We start from the raw sequence: 18749 nt of genomic DNA, 5'->3' as shown, positions 1-18749 counted from the left end.
CTCAGCAGCTCTGCAGTCCCCCCTTTTCCCCGGAGTCCTGAGGGGTCTCTCAGTTCCCAGCTCCCCCGTTTCTGCTGCAGTCTCAGCTTCTTCCTCCACAGGCTGCCTCTGGCCGGCTTTGTTTTGGTCAGGATTTCTCTCTGACACGTTTCGACACCCATCAGCTCAGCCCTACTGCCTTGGCTTTCAGCTTCCATCAACTCCATTCTTCCACGAAGTGGCTGAGAACACGGACTGCGCTCCATACCTTCTTTTTGAGCTTCAGGATTTCACCACACAGAGTCGAGCTCTCTCCACGTGCCCACAGTCCGTAGAGCGTTGGGCAGTCAAGGTGCTTCCAAGCGTTTGGATTTGACCCCTCAGCCTGATGTTTCTCGTGGGCGGAGAGCAGTAGAACTGAAGGAGGTATCTCCCTGTCCCCGTACCGCTCACGGTGCCGGGGCAGAGGCGCTCCCGTCGGCAGTGCCGGCACTGACAGCGCTGCTCGCGGCCCCGGCCCCGCCCCGCTTCCCCCGTTGCCAGGCACCCGCCAGGCCCCGCCCCCTGCCCGTGCGAGGCCCCGCCCCCCGAGGGCGGTCCCTGCGCGGCGGCTCCGCTCGGGGCGGCCCCTCCCATTGGCCGCGGGAAGCGCAGACGGGTCCGGTTCGGCCAATCGCAGCCGCCCCCTCGCGCTGACACCCCCGGCGCCCGCCAGCCCCGCTCCCATTGGCCGGCGCTGGCCGCGGCCCCGCCCCCCGAGCGCGCTGCCATTGGCGGAGCGGGCGGCGGGGGCGCGGCCGCGCGCGCGCGCGGGCGGGGTAAGATGGCGGAACTGGGGAAGAAGTACTGCGTGTACTGCCTGGCCGAGGTGAGCCCGCTGCGCTTCCGCTGCACCGAGTGCGCCGACATCGAGCTCTGCCCCGAGTGCTTCTCGGCGGGCGCCGAGATCGGCCCGCACCGCCGATGGCACGGCTACCAGCTGGTGGACGGCGGCCGCTTCACCCTCTGGGGCGCCGAGGCCGAGGGCGGCTGGAGCAGCCGCGAGGAGCAGCTGCTGCTGGACGCCATCGAGCAGTTCGGCTTCGGCAACTGGGTAAGGGGCGAGGGGCGAGGGCGGGGGCGGTCCTGCTGCTCGGGCCGGCGGCCCTGACAGCGGCCCCGGGGTTGCCCCGGTGTCCCCGGGCGGGCTCGGCGCTGCTCCGAGGGGCGCAGCCGGCAGCTCGGACCTGTCGCCACTTGCAGGTCTGCGTGTGCCTCCCGACAGCCCGTCCTGTCACAGGTCGTACCGCTGCTCTTACCGAGCTCGGCCTTTGCCTTTAGCGTGCCCCGGCTGCCAGCTGGCTGCTCCCTTCAGTGTCACTGCACGGGCAGACTCGGTTTTTAAAGCAGCCGTAAGAAAGCGTCATTTCACAATCACAGAATGGGTCAGGCTGGAAAGGACTACAGTGGGTCATCCCAGAGCACCTTGCACAGGATCGCGTCCAGACGGTTCTGGACTGTTTCCAGTGAGGGAGACTCCACAGCCTTTCTGGGCAGTCTGTGTCACCTGCAGTCACCTGCACAGTGAAGTTCTTCCTCATGTTCATGTGGGACTTCCTGTGCATCACTTTCTGCTTGCTGCCTCTTGTCCTATTGCTTGGCACCACAGAGCAGAGCCTGGCTCCATCCTCTGACCCTTCCTTCCGATACTGATGGCCATTGGTGATGTCCCCTCGCAGTTGTCCCTTCTTGAGGCTGAACAAGCCCAGCTCCCTCAGCCTGTCCTTGTAAGAGAGATGCTCCAGTCCCCCAGTCATCCTCATTGCCCTCTGCTGGACCATTTGATTAATTTTTGATTGATTTGTTGTTACTTATGTTTGCTTCATTAAATATAAAGACTTTTTCAAAGTCTTAAAGTGTACAATCATTGCAGCTTATTTCTTAAATAACTAGAAAATAATTAATACTAGAAAATAATTAATAGATACTGTTTGTTTATTTCCATGTTGCTCCTCAGTAATGAGAGATAAACAAGCAAAACCCAAGCTGTCCAGTGCTACTGGTGTTGGCTTGGGCCTTGGAAAGCTTCCTGGTCACGGTGAGCTTTGTGGGAGCGCCGTGGGTGCTCAGGAATCACCACGGGGTGCTGTTTGCGTGGCTTACCTGCCTCCACGCACTGTAAGCACCCCTGCAGAGCTGAAATCGCAGATCTGATAGAAATATGGCCAGTACTGCTAGAGAAGTTTAGGTACTGGGAGCTGGCTTTTGAGGAGCAAGGGAAAAGTCGTGTTCTTTCCTGAGTGCTCATTACGGTGGAGGTGTAATGGGAATCCTTCTGTCACTGCTCCTTTTTTCTGTGTAGGAGGACATGGCTGCTCACGTGGGAGCATCCCGAACGCCTCAGGAAGTGATGGAACACTACGTGAGCATGTACATCCACGGCAACCTGGGCAAAGCCTGCATCCCTGACACCATTCCCAACAGGGTGACGGACCACACGTGTCCCAGCGGCGGCCCGCTGTCGCCCAGCCTGACGACGCCGCTGCCGCCGCTGGACATCTCGGTGGCGGAGCAGCAGCAGCTGGGCTACATGCCCCTGCGCGACGACTACGAGATCGAGTACGACCAGGACGCCGAGACGCTCATCAGCGGCCTCTCGGTCAACTACGACGACGACGACGTGGAGATCGAGCTCAAGAGGGCTCACGTGGACATGTACGTCCGCAAGCTCAAGGAGAGGCAGCGGCGCAAGAACATCGCGCGGGACTATAACTTGGTACCGGCCTTCCTGGGGAAGGATAAAAAAGACAAGGAGAAAGCTCCCAAACGGAAGATCACAAAAGAGGAGAAGGAGCTGAGGCTGAAACTGAGGCCTTTGTACCAGTTCATGTCTTGTAAGGAGTTTGAAGACTTCTTTGAGAACATGCACAAGGAGAGGATACTCCGAGCGAAGATTCGGGAGCTGCAGCGGTACCGACGGAACGGCATCACCAAAATGGAGGAGTCGGCAGAGTACGAGGCGGCCAGGCACAAACGGGAAAAGAGGAAGGAGAACAAGAACATAGCTAGTTCCAAGAGAGGGAAGGAAGAGGGTAAAGAAGGTGAATTTGCTGCCATTGAAAACCTGCCCGGCTTTGAACTCTTATCGGACAGGGAAAAGGTGCTCTGCAGCTCTCTGAACTTGAGTCCTGCACGTTACGTGACTGTAAAAACTATCATCATTAAAGACCATCTCCAAAAAAGACAAGGAATTCCTTCAAAGAGTCGCCTTCCCAGTTACTTAGATAAGGTACTGAAGAAAAGGATTTTAAACTTTCTGACAGAAAGTGGTTGGATATCCAGGGATGCTTCATGAAATTCAGCTGATCTGAAAAAACACAGCAGAGGCCCGTTACAGCCTCGAGGACTCCGTTATTTTTTTTCCTTCCCTCCCTCCCCAAAGATACAGAAACCATGTTGCTTAAAAACACAAAAGAGCAAATACATAAATCCCCACAGTCATCATGATCCATGGTGGTTCCAATAGACTTTTGCTTTGGATCATGGAAAATATTTACTTGTGAAACTTCTCCATTGGATTTCACTGCTTTTGGTACATTTTTAGAACAGATTTTTTCATGTGAACTTTCTCAAGTCCGGTAGTCCCAGAGTAGTTGCTTTAGTCCATACTGTTGGATAAATGAGTATCAGTGTAATGCTTGCTTTTCTTTACAGGTAGGAGACAGTTTCATTTGCTGGAAACTTTCTTCACCCTTTGTTTTGTTTTTTTTTTGGCATAATGCTGGCAGCAAAGTGAAGCTTGCAAAAGTCCTGTGCTCAGGAGCAGGTGAGCGGGGGCTTTTGTGACCATTGCTAAGCTTTGGAATGTTGTCCTTAGTAACTACAGCCAGGGCGTGGGGACACGGGGGTGAGAGTTCCTGTCGAGAGTACTGCAGGGTGAGCCGTGGCAGGGAGAGGAAGGAAGGAAGGAAGGAAGGAAGTGTGGTAGGTGAGATGTCTCCAGGGGTTTGTGCTGTGCAGAGGGTTCTTGAAGAGCTCCCAGCCGATCCGGGCATTGCTTTGACCTGAGTTTCCTGTAACAGACCCTCTGAAGCTTTGACGTTTCCTGCTTGGTCCTGGAGTGCCAGGAATCCCCAGCAGCTGTGGGGCTCTGCTCCACAGAGGGGTCAGCTACAGCGAGGTACCTGATCCAGGCCAGAAATGGGGTTGGAGAATGGGCTGTGAGGGGTTTGGCAGGAGGTGAGAGCCTCAGGCAGCAAAATCCCTGCTTTTCCTTGTTGGGGGCGCCTGCTCCGCCTCCTTTGGGATGTTAACTGCTGAACTCATACGGGCTGAGCAAGTGTAGCTGCTGCCTCAGTTTTGTTGGGAAGTCAGGAAAAGGGAGTAAGATTCTCAAATGGGGCCTTTAAGAACAAAAATAACAATTGATGCAGATTTGGTCAAAATGCACAAAGTATTCCTAAACTTGGGGTGCTTAATCCAGCCACTGTAGGGTTCTAATTGCACTTACATTGCGTTGTACTAGCCCAGGCACACTGAATCTGAATTTACTGACAGGTAGAAGAACAGTGCACCCTGGCAGGGATCTCCTGCAGTTCTGCAGCCTGGAGCTGGCCCCCATCTGGGATGTAACACAGCAGGAAACACAAACACCAGGACCATTCTAGTAAGATGTGTTGATTAAGGGAAAGATTTTTATGCCCGTTTCATCCTTCAATTCCCATGCAGATATTTAACCAAATAAGTAAAAAATTGTGGTTGTCATGTGGAGGATGGCACAGAGTTACCTGTGCCTCAGCCTCTCTGCAGTCTGGAGCAGGAGGCTGTGACTGGAGGCAGGCTGGACAGCTCTTCTGGAGTGCAAGTGTACCAAAACTTGGAACTTGACTGGCTTCACTAGGAGTGCAAGATCTGGAAATGTCATCTGGCTTTGATGCTTTTGGCTGTAGTCAGTGAGGATACCACAAAATCTTAAAACAGTATTAATTCTGTAGTTTGGCAGAGGTATTCTGATCAGAACTGGGTTTCATTTAATATATGCAGCATTACCAAACTAGTCACCAGTGAGTTTAGAATAAAAGGGGTACAATTACAAAGCCAGCATTTCTAAGGAAAAAAACCAAAACTCTAGTGCCTTTTTCTTTTGAGCTTATGATGTTATCCCTTCAAAAAGGTAAGGGCTATGTCCTCTGGGATGTAATACTTTGTTTGGCTTACCTGTAAGTGGTTTGTTGTGGCATACTCGAGACAAAACTGTCTCTTCTTGGCAGCAGTGGAGCTAACTGCAGTGTAACTGCTGAGTAGCTTTAATAACCACTTCCACCCTATATGCTTGTACAAGCAGCACACAAGTTCATAAGGTGTAAACCCTTGGTTATTTTCTCTGTCCTCTTCCTGTGGGAAGGAAGCTCAGTCGTTCTTTTCAGCATTCTAGTTCTGCAATTTGGTTCTTCCTGTAATTTGTTACCCAGCTGCCATAACATGCTGTTGTGAAGCCTCAATTCTGCGTGTAGCTGGGAGTTTAAGAGAATTGTTTTGGGTTTGTTTCTTCTGCGTTTTTTTCCCCTCAAATCTGATTTTCATATTTCTACACTGTTTTGGCATATCTAAGTTAAACTGAAGCAATAGCGTAAAGCCCATCTGAACAATAACTTAGGAAAAAATCTAGGCACCAATGAGTCATTTAAATGTTGAAGTGAATTCTGCATTTACACTTTGTAGCTTCTTAATTCCTCAACCCCTCCAAAATGTTTCTTTGGTGCTAGATGTAACTTATTGAACATCGAAATGAATGTAAAATAAAGTATTTTTAATGTATGCAATATGGATATCAATATTTATTTTGTACTTGCAAGTTAACTCAAGGTGGTAAATGTTTGCTTTAGCAAATACTAGTCCCTTGGAAAGGGCTTCCCTAGAAGCAATGTCTCATTGTCAGCTATGCTTTTAATTTTAAAGGTGACTTGCACTAGAGGATGCTGCTGTTCCATATTTCACATGGAACTGATTTAGTCTAAGCATTCCTTTGTTATGAGCTGCTGGTTTTCTGTTTGATTGCTTCTAAGTCGAGATGCAGTAATGTTAATCCAGCAATTTACTACAGCTCTGCTGCTTCTCTTCTGTGTGAAGGGGCTGAGATGGCAAAGAGCTCTTTCAGCTTGTATTTTGTGTTGCTCTGGAAGTGCTTCCTGTACTGTACAAATAACCCAGCCTTCATGTTGCTAATGACAAGGTGTTTTATATGCTTAATGCTCCTTTCAAATTAAAGTTATTACTAATGACAATACCTGTCTGAACAGCATTGATGTAAGCCTATGGAAAAGCAACATTCTCTGAGCTGTTCCAAATCCCGGCTGTGCTGTGGGTGGGGCTGTGCTGTGTTCTGCTGCAGCCCCTCCTGCCCCGCTCACGGCAGGCCGAGGCTGAGAGCCCGCACTGCCTCGGAAATCGCCCAGCTGAGCACTCTGCCATTATTCCCGTGTGTGATTCCTGTGCAACTGCAACAGGCTTCAGGAGCCTTCTGGTTAATGCTCTCACTAAAAGCTTGTGCTTGTGCCCCAGTCACTCCTAAGTGGCGACACACTAAAGACTGGGAAGCAAAATATCCCAGGAGGACGTTCAGCTCATCAGCTTCTTTCTTTCTTAAAGGGAATGTTGCATTCATTTGAAGTTTACATTTGTAGCTGTGCCAGACACACGAACGCCTGTGCTGCAATCACACAAAGCCTAACTGATGTTGTGCACACAGCTTTTTACTAGATTTTTGCATTGTGTATTGGTAAATAAACTTACGTTGAAGTTTCTTTCCATGATTGCTTTAACAATAATGTTGCTTGGGCACTGAGGAAAATGACTTAAGTCTTTGCAGTAGCCAGTGGAGATGCATTGTAGCTAAACGTGATGGGTGGAAATGCAGTCTGACATAGCTGGTACTGGTGGTAGCTTTGTTGGGTGCTTAAGTTTCAGAACTATTTACCTCTGTTCTTTGATTTCTTCAGAGCTCCTTCCTGGGCTGTGACAGAGTGCACAGGTGGGTGGAGATTTAACAGGACCTTGTGTTTAACAACACCCCGAATGAATTGATGTAGTCCAGAAGTGACACTTTGTGTGAAGCACAGGGAAGCTCATTAAGGAAATCTTCTCTGCTAGGGAACAATGTGCCCCTTGGTTTTAACTCCCTGTTGGAAAAACTTCTATACTAGGGATGTTATTATGACATTTAGTTTAGATCCAGAGGGATGGGGAGGGGACAAACAACACATGACAGTTCTTAAAAGATGTATAAAATGGAACCTGGTCCCTTTTTGACATCAGTTGTGAGAACAGGTCCCAATGGAAGTGCAACAGAACTGTTTCTCCAATCCTACTTCACACAACTACAGTGTGCTCTTAAACCCAGATGGAGGAAAGATTCTTCCAACTTCACTGTATGGAATCCCTTTTTCCCCCTGTATTTTTAACTCGATCTTTGCCTTTTTTCCCTTGTACTTGATTAGTTTTAAAAAAGTAACATTGTAGTTGTTTTCACACATCAAAAAATTACTCTCCTTCCTCTGCCCAGTCAAAGCATTCTTTCTTCGAGTTGAGAAAGAATGAATCCTTAAATATGACAAACATGACTAACCCCCAAACAGTTTTATGCACTTAGGCTGTTCCTGGTTAATGTTCAATTCCCATGAGGGAAACCAGTACTGGGAAAAATGTCTTAAGGAATGAGTAATCACTTCTCACCATGAGTAGGTCCAGTGCTCTGTAAGCTCTTGGCAACTCTGCATCTGAACCACAAGAATATAATAAATACCTGACTTTAAGAAACTCCTTAATCCAAAATAACCAGAAACAGTAAAAAATTGGAAGTACTTACGTTTCACAGGGCCCAGTAACTTCCCTAAGTTTGAGGATTCTGTCCTGTGTGTTAATAGTGTGAGCTTTCAGGATCCAGGAGGGTGGATCCTTTGTGGTTGTGTGATTTGCCAGGTTCCACCCCCTGCTATCCAGGTGACCAGACAATGTCCTCCAGGTAATCATGTGCTGTATATGAGCCTGATTCTGCAGGAGTGGGAGCAGCAGGTGGAGTTAGATGGCAAGCTAAGATCCAGGCTGAGTAAATGTAAGAAATAATGAAAATAAAACTAAGTTCACATTTTTCCTTGAGCCACTTCCATGCAATTATTTATGTAAGTCTAAAAGAAATCATATACCAAGCTCTCAGCAACTCACTTCTTTGGGTGTTCTGGCTCTCAGCAGGATTGTAACTACAGTTTGCATAACAAACTCATTGCAAATCTGGAAGTTACAAGACTATAAAAATTGTTTAAACCAATTTATACATTAAATTAAAAATCCAGAGATAGGATAAATTCTATAGATTCTTCAATGCCATACAAGTATTAGATGGTTTTCTTGATTCAATGGTAGTACAGGACAAAAAGGTTGAACAATTACAAAATATATCTAATCTCCATTGCCATTTATTTACAGTTCAGCATTCACACAGGTTTCAGTTTCAGTTGCTGGGAGAGATTATTTTTGAATAGACAAAACAGGGCATTTATCATGTCAGTGTGTAAAATCTGATGGGTGCTTGCAGAAGGCAGGTTATTTGTACTGTCACCCACTCCTGCAATGTGAGATTCTGCAAACCAAAGGAAGTGTTGAACCACTATCTGCATTTTCAACCTACACACAGTGATAAACTTGAAATCGCAACATTCTTGTGAGGGTTTAATTCTCTCCAATTTAATTCACCTTCTCAGGAGCAATAGTTGTAAAAAACATTATCTAATCTAAAGCATTAGAGGGCTTAATGGCTCTTGTAGTTCACACCAAAGGAGAGCGATGTTGAAGGCCACTAAGCAGCAGAATTTCATCGCTTACTTCACCTTCACTGGGAGACCTCAACCAACTCATCTAAACCTCTCAGGGAGCGCAGGAACGAGGGAAGCATGACGTGAGAGAGAAACCATCCAGCTGTTTAATAGTTGTATGGCATTTGAAGCTCCCAGCCCGAGCAGCTAAGCCTCCTTGACGACGCCCACCAGGGCGGGCCGCAGCGTGCGCCCGTGCAGCTTGTAGCCGATCTTGGAGACGAGCGCCACGGTGCCGGGCGCGCGGCCCTCGGCGGGCGTGTGGAACAGCGCCTCGTGCTCGTACGGGTCGAACTTGGCTCCCACGGGGTTCAGTCTCAGCAGCCCGTGCTTTTTGAACACCTTCTGGATCTGCACTTCCGTCATGACGAGGCCTTCGTACAAGCTCTTCAAGTGAGGGTTGTCGTCCTTGAGTTCTTCTTTTGGAACGCTTTCTGTTGCTTTCTCCAGAATGTCCGCGACTTCTAGTAAGTCCTTACAGAAGCTCTGGATCCCTGAAAATGTATAAAGGAGGATAAAATGGGGTTAGTCCACTGAGGGAAACAAGTATTAAAAACCCCCAACCTCACCACCTCAAAAGCTACAGCAATAACCTGCACTCTTAGACTTTTAAGAATCATTTGGGGTAAAATATCCTGTCCAGTTTTCTGACAATAAAGAACTGTTACAGATACCCTGAAATCCCCACCATCTCCTCAACTTGTGTGGAAAAAAAAGTGATTTCAACTCAAAAGATTTGAGTTATGCTAATAACCTAAAATTCTTATCAAAGTTACCAAAACCTTCAGATGACTTCATGTAATTTCCTCGTGTCTCATCACCCACTCTTCAAGGCATTATGCTGCCCTATTCCTACCCTTTAATCTGATGTCACAAAAACATTTGCAGAAGACAAAGCATGATCAAATCAGACTGATGAGGATTTCAAGAGATGAACAAGGATTCAACTCTTCCCTGAATGAAAAGAACTTGCACCTCTCCCTCCCACTACAAACCTCTTTTACAGAGTCAGCAGCTGTCCCTTGCAAATACAGAGCAATTTCCAAGTTAGTCATAGTCCTTGTCCTGAAGCTGTTCTCTGGCTAAGGAGAATCTGGACTTATCTCACTTAAGGCATCAGCAATCAAGAAATAAAAACCAAAGAGTTCAATAAAATAATACCTTTCTACATAGAGGTAAGCAAAGGACAAACAGCACTGGGTTTTGGTTTGGTTTTTAGTTTGTATTTTTTTAAGCCGGAGTCAGACTTTTTGATTCTAGCTCACATGTTGGATGGTTTTTTTTTTCCTTACCAAGAAGTGATATGACTATTACCAGAGGACAAGCCTTTGGTTTAGACAAAAAGCCCCCACAACTCTGGAAGCACCTTACAAGATGTGTAGGAATCAGCTGGTTCTCAGGAAAGGCTCTCTCTAACAACTGCACAATTCTACAGAGACTCAAGCTCTTTACAGAACAGTTACTAACAATGTTCAAGTAGTTCAAAAAATCTGAAAAAAATCTGTCATGGTTTTAAACTAAACACTAGAACCGTGGCTGGGGCTGAACTGTACCAAATACAGATAAATCAGCTGCCTAGGTACCTGGATCAAACCAAATAATCAACTCTTCAGAAGGTGGTTTGGTTCGGTTTTTTACTGCATATGCTGTATTTGCAAATATCTCTGACTGCAACTCAGAATTTATGCAAGCCTCAGAAATGAGTTTCTCTTTTTTCAACAGAACAAGCAATAAAACTTACAGATTATATGTAATCTAGTTTTCAAGAGAAATGCACTTCTGTTGTAGCACCTCTGAGCTCAGAGATGACTCCAAGTCCTTTGCAGTAACCAGAACATCAGTGAAACAACGCTCACTGCAAACCAGCATCAGGATGAAGCACTCAAACATCCATGAACACGAATGCAAGAGCACTGTGTACACTTTTTCTTACAGCACATATTAACTGAAGACCCTGTATTCAGAAATTAGAACTTGAGTGCTGAGAATTAAACTATGCAGCTGTGGATGGTGCATGGTGAAAAGGAGCAATTCATTTTTTGAGGCAGAGTGGCAAACACCAGGACAGAACAGCACTCTGCTGCTGCAGCAGCATTTGCACACAATTTCTGTTTTACAGGTTTGTGTTGGAAATGTCCAAAAGCTAAGTCAGGAATTACTAGCCTGGCTCTTGAGGGAAGATGTGCTTCTAGCACTCCTCACAGCCAGTGATTGTGCATTCCTAGCACTGAAAAGAATCCATTCACGCAGAGGTGTTACTTCTGTTTGGAAGCTATAGCCTTCAACAGAACAGTTTTCCAACTATAAAAGGCTAAAAAACCAAAAACTCACAAAAATATCCCAAAATCAAAAAAATAACCAAATTCAAAATAAAGACTAAGAACAAAAAAAAAAAAAAAAACAAAACACACAAACCAAACCAAAAAACTCCCCCAAACAACAAAAAACCCCTCAACCGACCCTAAAAAAACCCTCAAAAAACTGGCCCACAAAAAACACCCCAAATCAACCAAACCTGCTTCCCCCCACCCCCCAAAAAAGACCCAAAAACCCCAACCAAAACCACAAACTACACAAACCAGAAGGAAAACAAATATTCCATGCTCTTGGTCAGATCTGAGACCAAAATATGTGACAAAGGCAAACTACAGGCTGCAAAACTTACTAAAAAAATCTACTAATGCAGTTTACATTGTAAGGAACCAGATACCAAATTTAATGAAAATGTCAGCAGTTGACTTCAGCAGTTTAAGTCTTGCCCTTGGCTGGGGAGATGGTCACAATTCTGATGCAAGCTGAGGAACTGTTCAAACCTCTCTGCTTCAAATACATTTTTAAGCAAGTAGTCAGAATCACTGGGAAGTACAACTTGTTACTACTGCCAGGCCAGTCAGCTTCATTTTTCCAGGCTTTGCATTTCCTGGGTCTCACTGAGTAAACACCAGAGGAGCCTCCACTGACCGTATAACTTTGCCTCTTCTACCAGTTTCTGGCTCCTTTGCCTCACGTTTTCTGCATCTGCCAAGGCACGCTTGTACTTCTCCTGAAGAAGAAAAACCAGTAACAGAAGTTATTCCTCCTAGTCAGGCAGTTGACAGTAATTGACACCAGCATATTCAGTCTAAACCATCATTTTAAACAGTTTCCTAGCCTAAATTCACCATTTAGGGTAATCTGAAACAACATGCCAATTATCACACCATCCCTCCCCCCTACCAAGACAAAAGATTGCTTCACTTCACAAGGATAGAAATGAGGGAAAAGAAATTAGATGGTTTTCCAAACTCTTAGTATTTGTCAACAGATTAGCTGGGAAAAAAAATCACAATACAGATATACAAAGTTCTGTGAACCCAGTATTTCTGCTTTTTCTGCTGTGTGCTCTCAGAAACCCTTCATCAGTCATGAGATACACTGACACCACAGCAAATCAGATTTAACCCACCCATGACTTTCAAACTATTCCTTCTCCATACATACCAGAGACTGCCTTCCAGTTTTCTCAGTTTTTACAAACTATGAAGCCTAACTCCTTCGTTATTTATAACAAGTTTTGGTCTATTCCTAGAAATATGACCATTTACCAGCAGATATATTAACACATGAAATACAATAAAATGAGTAAAATAAAAATTCACGTTCAGTGCTTCGCCAACTAACCCTGAATGGCTTCCACCCTGAATATGCTTGGGCTTTGCATGCCAGTGAAGAATCTCAAATCAGATTGAAAATAGTCAGCAAGCTGCCTGAAGAGCTGCATTAGGCAACCAACAGCAAACAAAGACATTAAATGACATCTCAAACTTTTCCTGTGGAGCTTTGGGAAGAGCAACAGAAAGCAACTCAATCCAGGTATCATCCACAGGTGCTGGTTCTATAGCAGGTTCTGGGCTACCTCTTGAAGTCTCTAATTCTCCAGAAAGACATTTTATATGAAGCATTCATTAATGTCTTTGTCCTCCTGTCTCTCAGGGTATTCTTCAGCTGCTGGAGCTGTGCATGGAAGAAAATGCAAGCTACACGAGGCTACACAGCAGGGATGTAAGCTTCAGCCTCGAGTCTGAAGGGCTCTCCAACAGACAAGGTTTGAACCTTCCTAACTACGGCCTAAGTACACCATTGTATAAAAGCTAAGCATCATTAACTCTGACCTTTGGAAAGTCGGCAGCTGTTTCCATAAAGTCTTCTCGTATTTCATACAAATGCACACACGAGAGACACACTCATACCCTCCCAGAAATCAGTTCTCCACTGAGCAAAACCCATGTAAAAATCAGTAACAAATTTGCAGGCTGGAAAAGGTCAAACTTCATCCACAAACTGGAAAGAAATTATCCAAGATCTTAATTCTGGACCATGGATGCAGCCCAGATCTTGTACTACATGTACTCTTCAGTTTAAAGACATTATCAAATTGTGGATTTTATACAACTAAACAGGATTCACATAACTATATCCAGACTGTGCACTGAGAACCCACAGTGCAGGTTCTTGGGCACACAATTTGTAATGTGTGCAACCTAATAACCCAGAGACACTTACAGTGACTTCTTTCAGTTGTTCTTCCAGTTTGGCCTTTTCTTCAGCTAGCAGTTTTTCAGCAGAGCTAGGTTCCCCCTTCTGCTCGTTTTGGCTCTGACTCTGGTCCTCTTCCAAGTTCTGGCCCGTATTTTTCTGCTGTGTTGCTGCACAAAGCAGTCGCGGAGATGTTCTAAAGCAAGAAGATGGACATTATTATTATGTTGCTTATTTTGTAAGGTATCAGCATTTTCTAGCCGTACCAGACACTTTAACAAATAATGTCCACAAAATTCTCACATCAAAGCATGAATTCATACAATTCTAGGCCTGTGAATATTGCTTGGAGAACCCTCTATCAGAAGCAGCAGATCTCCGGCCATTTAAACTGTAGCAGAAAATACCCGCTGCCAGATATCAGCTCGTAAGTGTCCACTACACTCAGTTTACAGTCACAGAACTTTCAAGTGGAGTATGCGTTCTCACAGCAGCACTGTGCTCTATCAGGAGACAAAATCCGCGATGCAATCGCCGGCAACATCCTCCCTGAACACATGCACAGAAAGGGCTCGGCCGTGGAGCGGCGCCCCCCGTGCCGCCCGTCCCCGCTGTACAGCGGGCCCCGCGGCAGGCACGGGCCTGCCCGCATAAAGAACAACTCTGCATCCCCTCCTGCCGCCCCCAAGGCCCAGCGAGCTGAGCCACCCAAGGACGAGGCCGCGGGATCAGCTCACACCAGGGCTCGTATCCCCGCCCGCCCCACGGACGCTCCGGGCCTGGGGCGCTCCAGGCTCCCCGCAGTGCCGGGCCGAGCCGGGCCGCTCTCCCGGAGAAGGGCAAGGGACAGCAGCGAAGGGCGGCGGGGAATGGGGGCGGCCCCGGCCCGTCCCGGCTGTGGGACGGGGATCCCCAGAGCTTGGGACCCAGCGCGGCGGGACCGAGCCTCGCTCTCCTCCCGGTCCGGCGGTGAACGCGGTCCCGGCCCGAATGTCCGGTGTGGGGCGAGCGGCGCGGCGCGGCCCCCTCACCTCAGCGCGACGCTCAGCAGCGGTAGGCGCGGGCGCAGCGCACCCCGCACGCACTGGGCCACGGCCGCCATGGCGCTTTGGTGCCCGCCGGCCGCCTGGGCCCGCCCCCCGGGCCCCGCCAATCAGCGAGCGGGCGGGCCGGGAGTGACGCGGCCGGAAGCCAATCAGCGAGGCGGACGCGCCGCTCCGGGCAGGGGAGGCGGCTGTTCCGGGGCGCGGCGGAGCGCCCAGAGGGGCGCGCGCGCCTCGGCCCACCGTGACGCGTGGGGGGCGGGGCCGCGTGCGGGGCGCGTGCCGGGCGGCCATTTTAACCGGTGAGGGGACGGGCAGAGTTGCTCTTCTGTCGGTGCCGCTCGCGTGTTTCCTGTCCCAGCTATGGCTGGAAAAGTTTGAAGATTTTAGCTTATTTTAAGTACTGGATAACCCTGTTACCTGTAACATCTTGTAGCACCCGCCAGGAATTCGCAAACCTCCACACAGAGGTTTCCGTGCACACACGCTTGCTGTAACTACTGTGTACGCTCTTGCAGGACAATCATTTCATTTAATGAAATCTTGAGGTTTCATTAAAAGGGATAATGTTGCTAATCCACTAGTTCCAGATTTGGCCACCTGCTTGCACAAGCTGTTAGTCCTGTGTAACTGGAGGCTATAGGAACCTTGCTCTGTGCTACTGGGATAGCTGAACTCGGACAGTTTGTCAGTTGCTTTGTCAATATCTTGTTAAAGAGGAGGAGGGAAAAGAAATCAGGGTCACGTATTTATTGCACAGCCATGAAGTTGAGTGCCAGATTATGCACAGATGCCTGAACACCAGCTGTTAACGTGATTCCTGCATGCATTCATGCACTCTCCAAATGAAATCTGAAGGATAAAGATGCAAATTCCATCACACAAATTTAGTAATTTTATATTCAAGTGAACAATAAAACTGCATACTGAAAAAGAAGGTGTAGAGGACAAGCCCCATGGCTTGGCTGTGCAGAACACAGCAAAGAGGAAGGTTGTATGCCATGTCCTGTACACATGAAGTGATGGTCAGTATCTGCTTTCCAGAAATTTGATGAGCCACAAATTTCAAGCTTCATCCTCAGAAATAATGAAAGAAATAATTGAGGAAATTTGTTAAGAAAATGCTGAGAAAGAATCAGAGAGAACAAGGAGAAAACCAAGAACAGCCATAAAGGATGATACCCACAGAAGGCCATGAAGAAGTGAGACAGAAAAGGCAATTGGATCTTTAGGTCTGATGGTTTTAAAATGTTTCCTGAAAAGATTATTTGTTACAAAACCGAGACAAACTGTCTGTCTGTCTCATCTTTCTTGTCCATTGTTTTGCCCCACATCTTTGGATGTAGATTCCCATTTCAGCTTGTCTCCTTTTCTTTGCTGCCCAATGTCTTTGGAAGTTGTGCTTGATTAATGATTGATGACAAAATCACAGAGTTGATAACAAAAGGTTGAGAAGAACCTGCTGCCAACACGTCTCAATAACTGAGGGTATATATTGGACTTAAAATGTCTGGAACAATATCCTTCTTGTATTAGAAGCCATTTACCCCAAATGACATGTCACTGGCCTTCTGCAAGTAACCTTTCAAGATAACACACAGTGAAAATGCATTTTGTTGTGACTCGTGCCAGTTGAACAGCTGTCATGAAAAACCTGCAGCTGGCTTTGATGCTGATGGGTCAAGACTAAACAACATCTGCAGCTTCAGACGAAGAATATTCAAGTCCACTGGAGCTTCTTTGCATCATGGCTGATGTTGGCTGTAAGTACTGTCCCACTCAAGACTTTTTCATGTCTTGTTTTGGCTCGGGCTGTTGAGCTGTTCTGGTTTTGTTGCAGTGTTAGCTCAGTGCTGCTCCCTTCGGCAGCGCTGAGGAGGAGATGCAACCAGCTTCGCTTCTCAGCAAGGCTGGGATTCCATCCTCAGACTTTTCAAACTTAGTAAACTGGAACGGATACCAACAATTCCAATGGGATCTTGACAATTAAGTAGACAGAACTTGAATTATTCAGAGAACACCTGTTTATAACAATAGTGTTCAGGAACAAGCAGTTTTTCTCATCCAGTCTTCTCCATATCAAGCAGTTTTTAGTTCTTCACATAAATACTGAGTTTGAATATGAATTGAGGATAAGTAATGCCTATTCTGAATTCTGAGCAGTCAACCATCATTCCTGTATAGGCCATTCACTTAGGAGTTGGACTCAATAATCCTTGTGGGTCTGTTCCAACTCAGAACATTCTGTGATTCTATGAACCAGCTGCTACTTTTCAACTTGTGGTTTGAAAGCGACTCTAACCTCTAATTTCTGTGAGCTAGAGATAGAATCAAATAGTCAGGATAACATTCCCACTTCCTCTAGTGATTAACTTTGTGGTCTTGGGCAGTTACTTAACCTCATTTCTACATTTCTACAACTACAACTAAGGGCAGTAATCTTTCAGTACCTTCCAAGAAAGTTGTGTAGTGAGCATGAGGGAATTTCTGTGATAGTTTGAAAATTCAAAATATCAACTGAATAAGTCTCTCTTTTATTATTAATATTGTACTTGCAGTAAAAAAAAATCCTTCAAGATGAACAATGCCACAAATGTAAGACTTGTGCTTGAAAACGAAAATGAAAAATTAAGGCATTTCTATTTCTCTAAAAAAACCACAAACAAAAAAACCCCCAAACCTTGTTCTGTCTCCTAATGCTAAGATGTAAGTTTAAGTTTATTGATATTCAAGCAGCAAACAGAATTTCATTACATTTGTGTTTCAATATGAACTTTATTAATGTTTTGAAGGTAAAGGAAAAGGCTATGGTATCTTCTGTAATCAAATGTTATATTCCAGCCAGAACCAAATATCGAGCTGTAGTGGGAGCAAGCTTGGGGTGGGGAGGAACCACCAAAAAAAATCTCTGTAAATATTGTAGCAGTGACCTTTCAGGCCAGTAACCAGGAAATACCTAAATCAAATTAAAAAAATATTAATGTATCTGTTACTGAACTATATAGCAGTGAAGGCAAACATTAGTACCTCTGCCCTTTAGAAAAGATCACAGATCAGACCACATAGCCACAGTATTCCATAGTCTGCTCTTGGGAAGGTGCCTGATGGCAAATTAGAGGGACTGATCCTTGAGTATAATACAACAGCAATTTTTCTTCTGTAAGGGTTGTCAAGACTGAGAATCAGGTACTCCATGGGTCCATTTCAGATGGAGGACAATAAAGATTCAATCAGTACTTGAATGCAGAAACTTTTAATCCTGAGATGCAGGTTGGGATGTGTGTGTGTGTAGGGAGACAACCTTATTTGCTTTTAATTAGAGCAGTACTAAAATAGTTAATGTGTGCATTCAGAATTTATCATTTTAATGTAAACATTTTAAGAAAACTTTCCCAAGAGTGAATGTCTAATACTTACATTCTGCTTGGTTTCTCCTTAGGCTGAAAATACAGAATCATATATCTTGCTCTGATTATAAAGAGTACTTTTGAGTTCCCATAGCCTTTTGCTAACTAGTTTGAAGAGTGTGTTTTGTAACCATCTTGTTGCCTGGAGAATGTTGTCTCCGTGTTGGAAAGCTAATAGCTATAGCCACAGGGCTCTGAAGAGCGCTAATTAGAGCAATTTAGAATAACAAAAGTTCTGTTCCTGGGAGGACACCGAAGTGTTCCTTCCCCAAAGCAGCATGCCACAATTTTAGAGGCAATTTATTATAATACAATGCAGTCCTTGATATCCCAAGGACTTACAAATCTGGCTATTTATTACAGTTCTCTTAGCCTTCATGTTAATGGGGACACTCGTGTATGCCTTGTAGCCTTCCTGGAGATGTAAAAATAGAAAAACTGTCAATCAGGCATTGTCTATCTTTATTTATTTACCAGTCAGAACCAAGCAGTTCAAATGCACAGAAACAATTTATTGTCATGCTGGTGTGGCTTTCCACCTTGAGACAAAATTATTGAGCACTGAGAGTTGTCATATACGTTGTGATTCTCTGAGTGTGGTGTCATGGATTTTCTGGAGATTTTTTTTCATGAAAATGAATTGTTGCCTCTCAGCTTAGCAGAATAGTTGGACAGAAGGGGAGATCAGCTCTCTGCTCACATTCACATTTGCCAAGAAGACAGCAGTTGTTGCTCTCTATTTCTGTCCATAGGCTAACAATGGAATGGTACTTTGACATTCAGATCTACATTTTCCTCTCTTAATTTTTCTTTAAGGTTTGATGAATTCGTTGCTGTGGGCTTGTTTCTGCTGCCCTTGTGTACAAGTGATTTGTATGAGTCAAAGCGAGTGTTGTACAGTGAAGGATCGCCAGGCCAGATGCTGGCAAATAGGCTGCCAGTAGCACCATAAAAGCCTG

The 18749-nt window shown here is 45.9% G+C and overlaps 2 protein-coding genes across 2 annotated transcripts; one reads left to right on the top strand and one right to left on the bottom strand.

The window, feature by feature from the left end:
* Positions 1 to 772: 772 nt before the first annotated feature.
* Positions 773 to 8275, top strand: TADA2B (transcriptional adaptor 2B). Its single transcript, XM_063401575.1, has 2 exons — positions 773 to 1072; positions 2321 to 8275. The coding sequence occupies exons 1-2, from the start codon at positions 803 to 805 to the stop codon at positions 3311 to 3313; spliced, it is 1263 nt and encodes a 420-aa protein (XP_063257645.1). The 5' UTR covers positions 773 to 802; the 3' UTR covers positions 3314 to 8275.
* Positions 8276 to 8909: 634 nt separating this feature from the next.
* GRPEL1 (GrpE like 1, mitochondrial) lies at positions 8910 to 14529 on the bottom strand. The gene is made up of 4 exons (XM_063401576.1): positions 14372 to 14529; positions 13368 to 13536; positions 11787 to 11868; positions 8910 to 9319 (listed from the first exon to the last, which is right to left on the bottom strand). Exons 1-4 carry the CDS (start codon positions 14440 to 14442, stop codon positions 8973 to 8975), a joined length of 669 nt encoding a protein of 222 aa, XP_063257646.1. The 5' UTR covers positions 14443 to 14529; the 3' UTR covers positions 8910 to 8972.
* Positions 14530 to 18749: the final 4220 nt, after the last annotated feature.

Source organism: Prinia subflava, chromosome 7 (genome assembly GCF_021018805.1).
Source record: "Prinia subflava isolate CZ2003 ecotype Zambia chromosome 7, Cam_Psub_1.2, whole genome shotgun sequence".
Classification (NCBI taxonomy): Eukaryota; Metazoa; Chordata; class Aves; order Passeriformes; family Cisticolidae; genus Prinia; species Prinia subflava.
The sequence above is the reverse complement of the archived record's forward strand: the minus strand, read 5'-3'. Positions and strand labels throughout refer to the sequence as shown.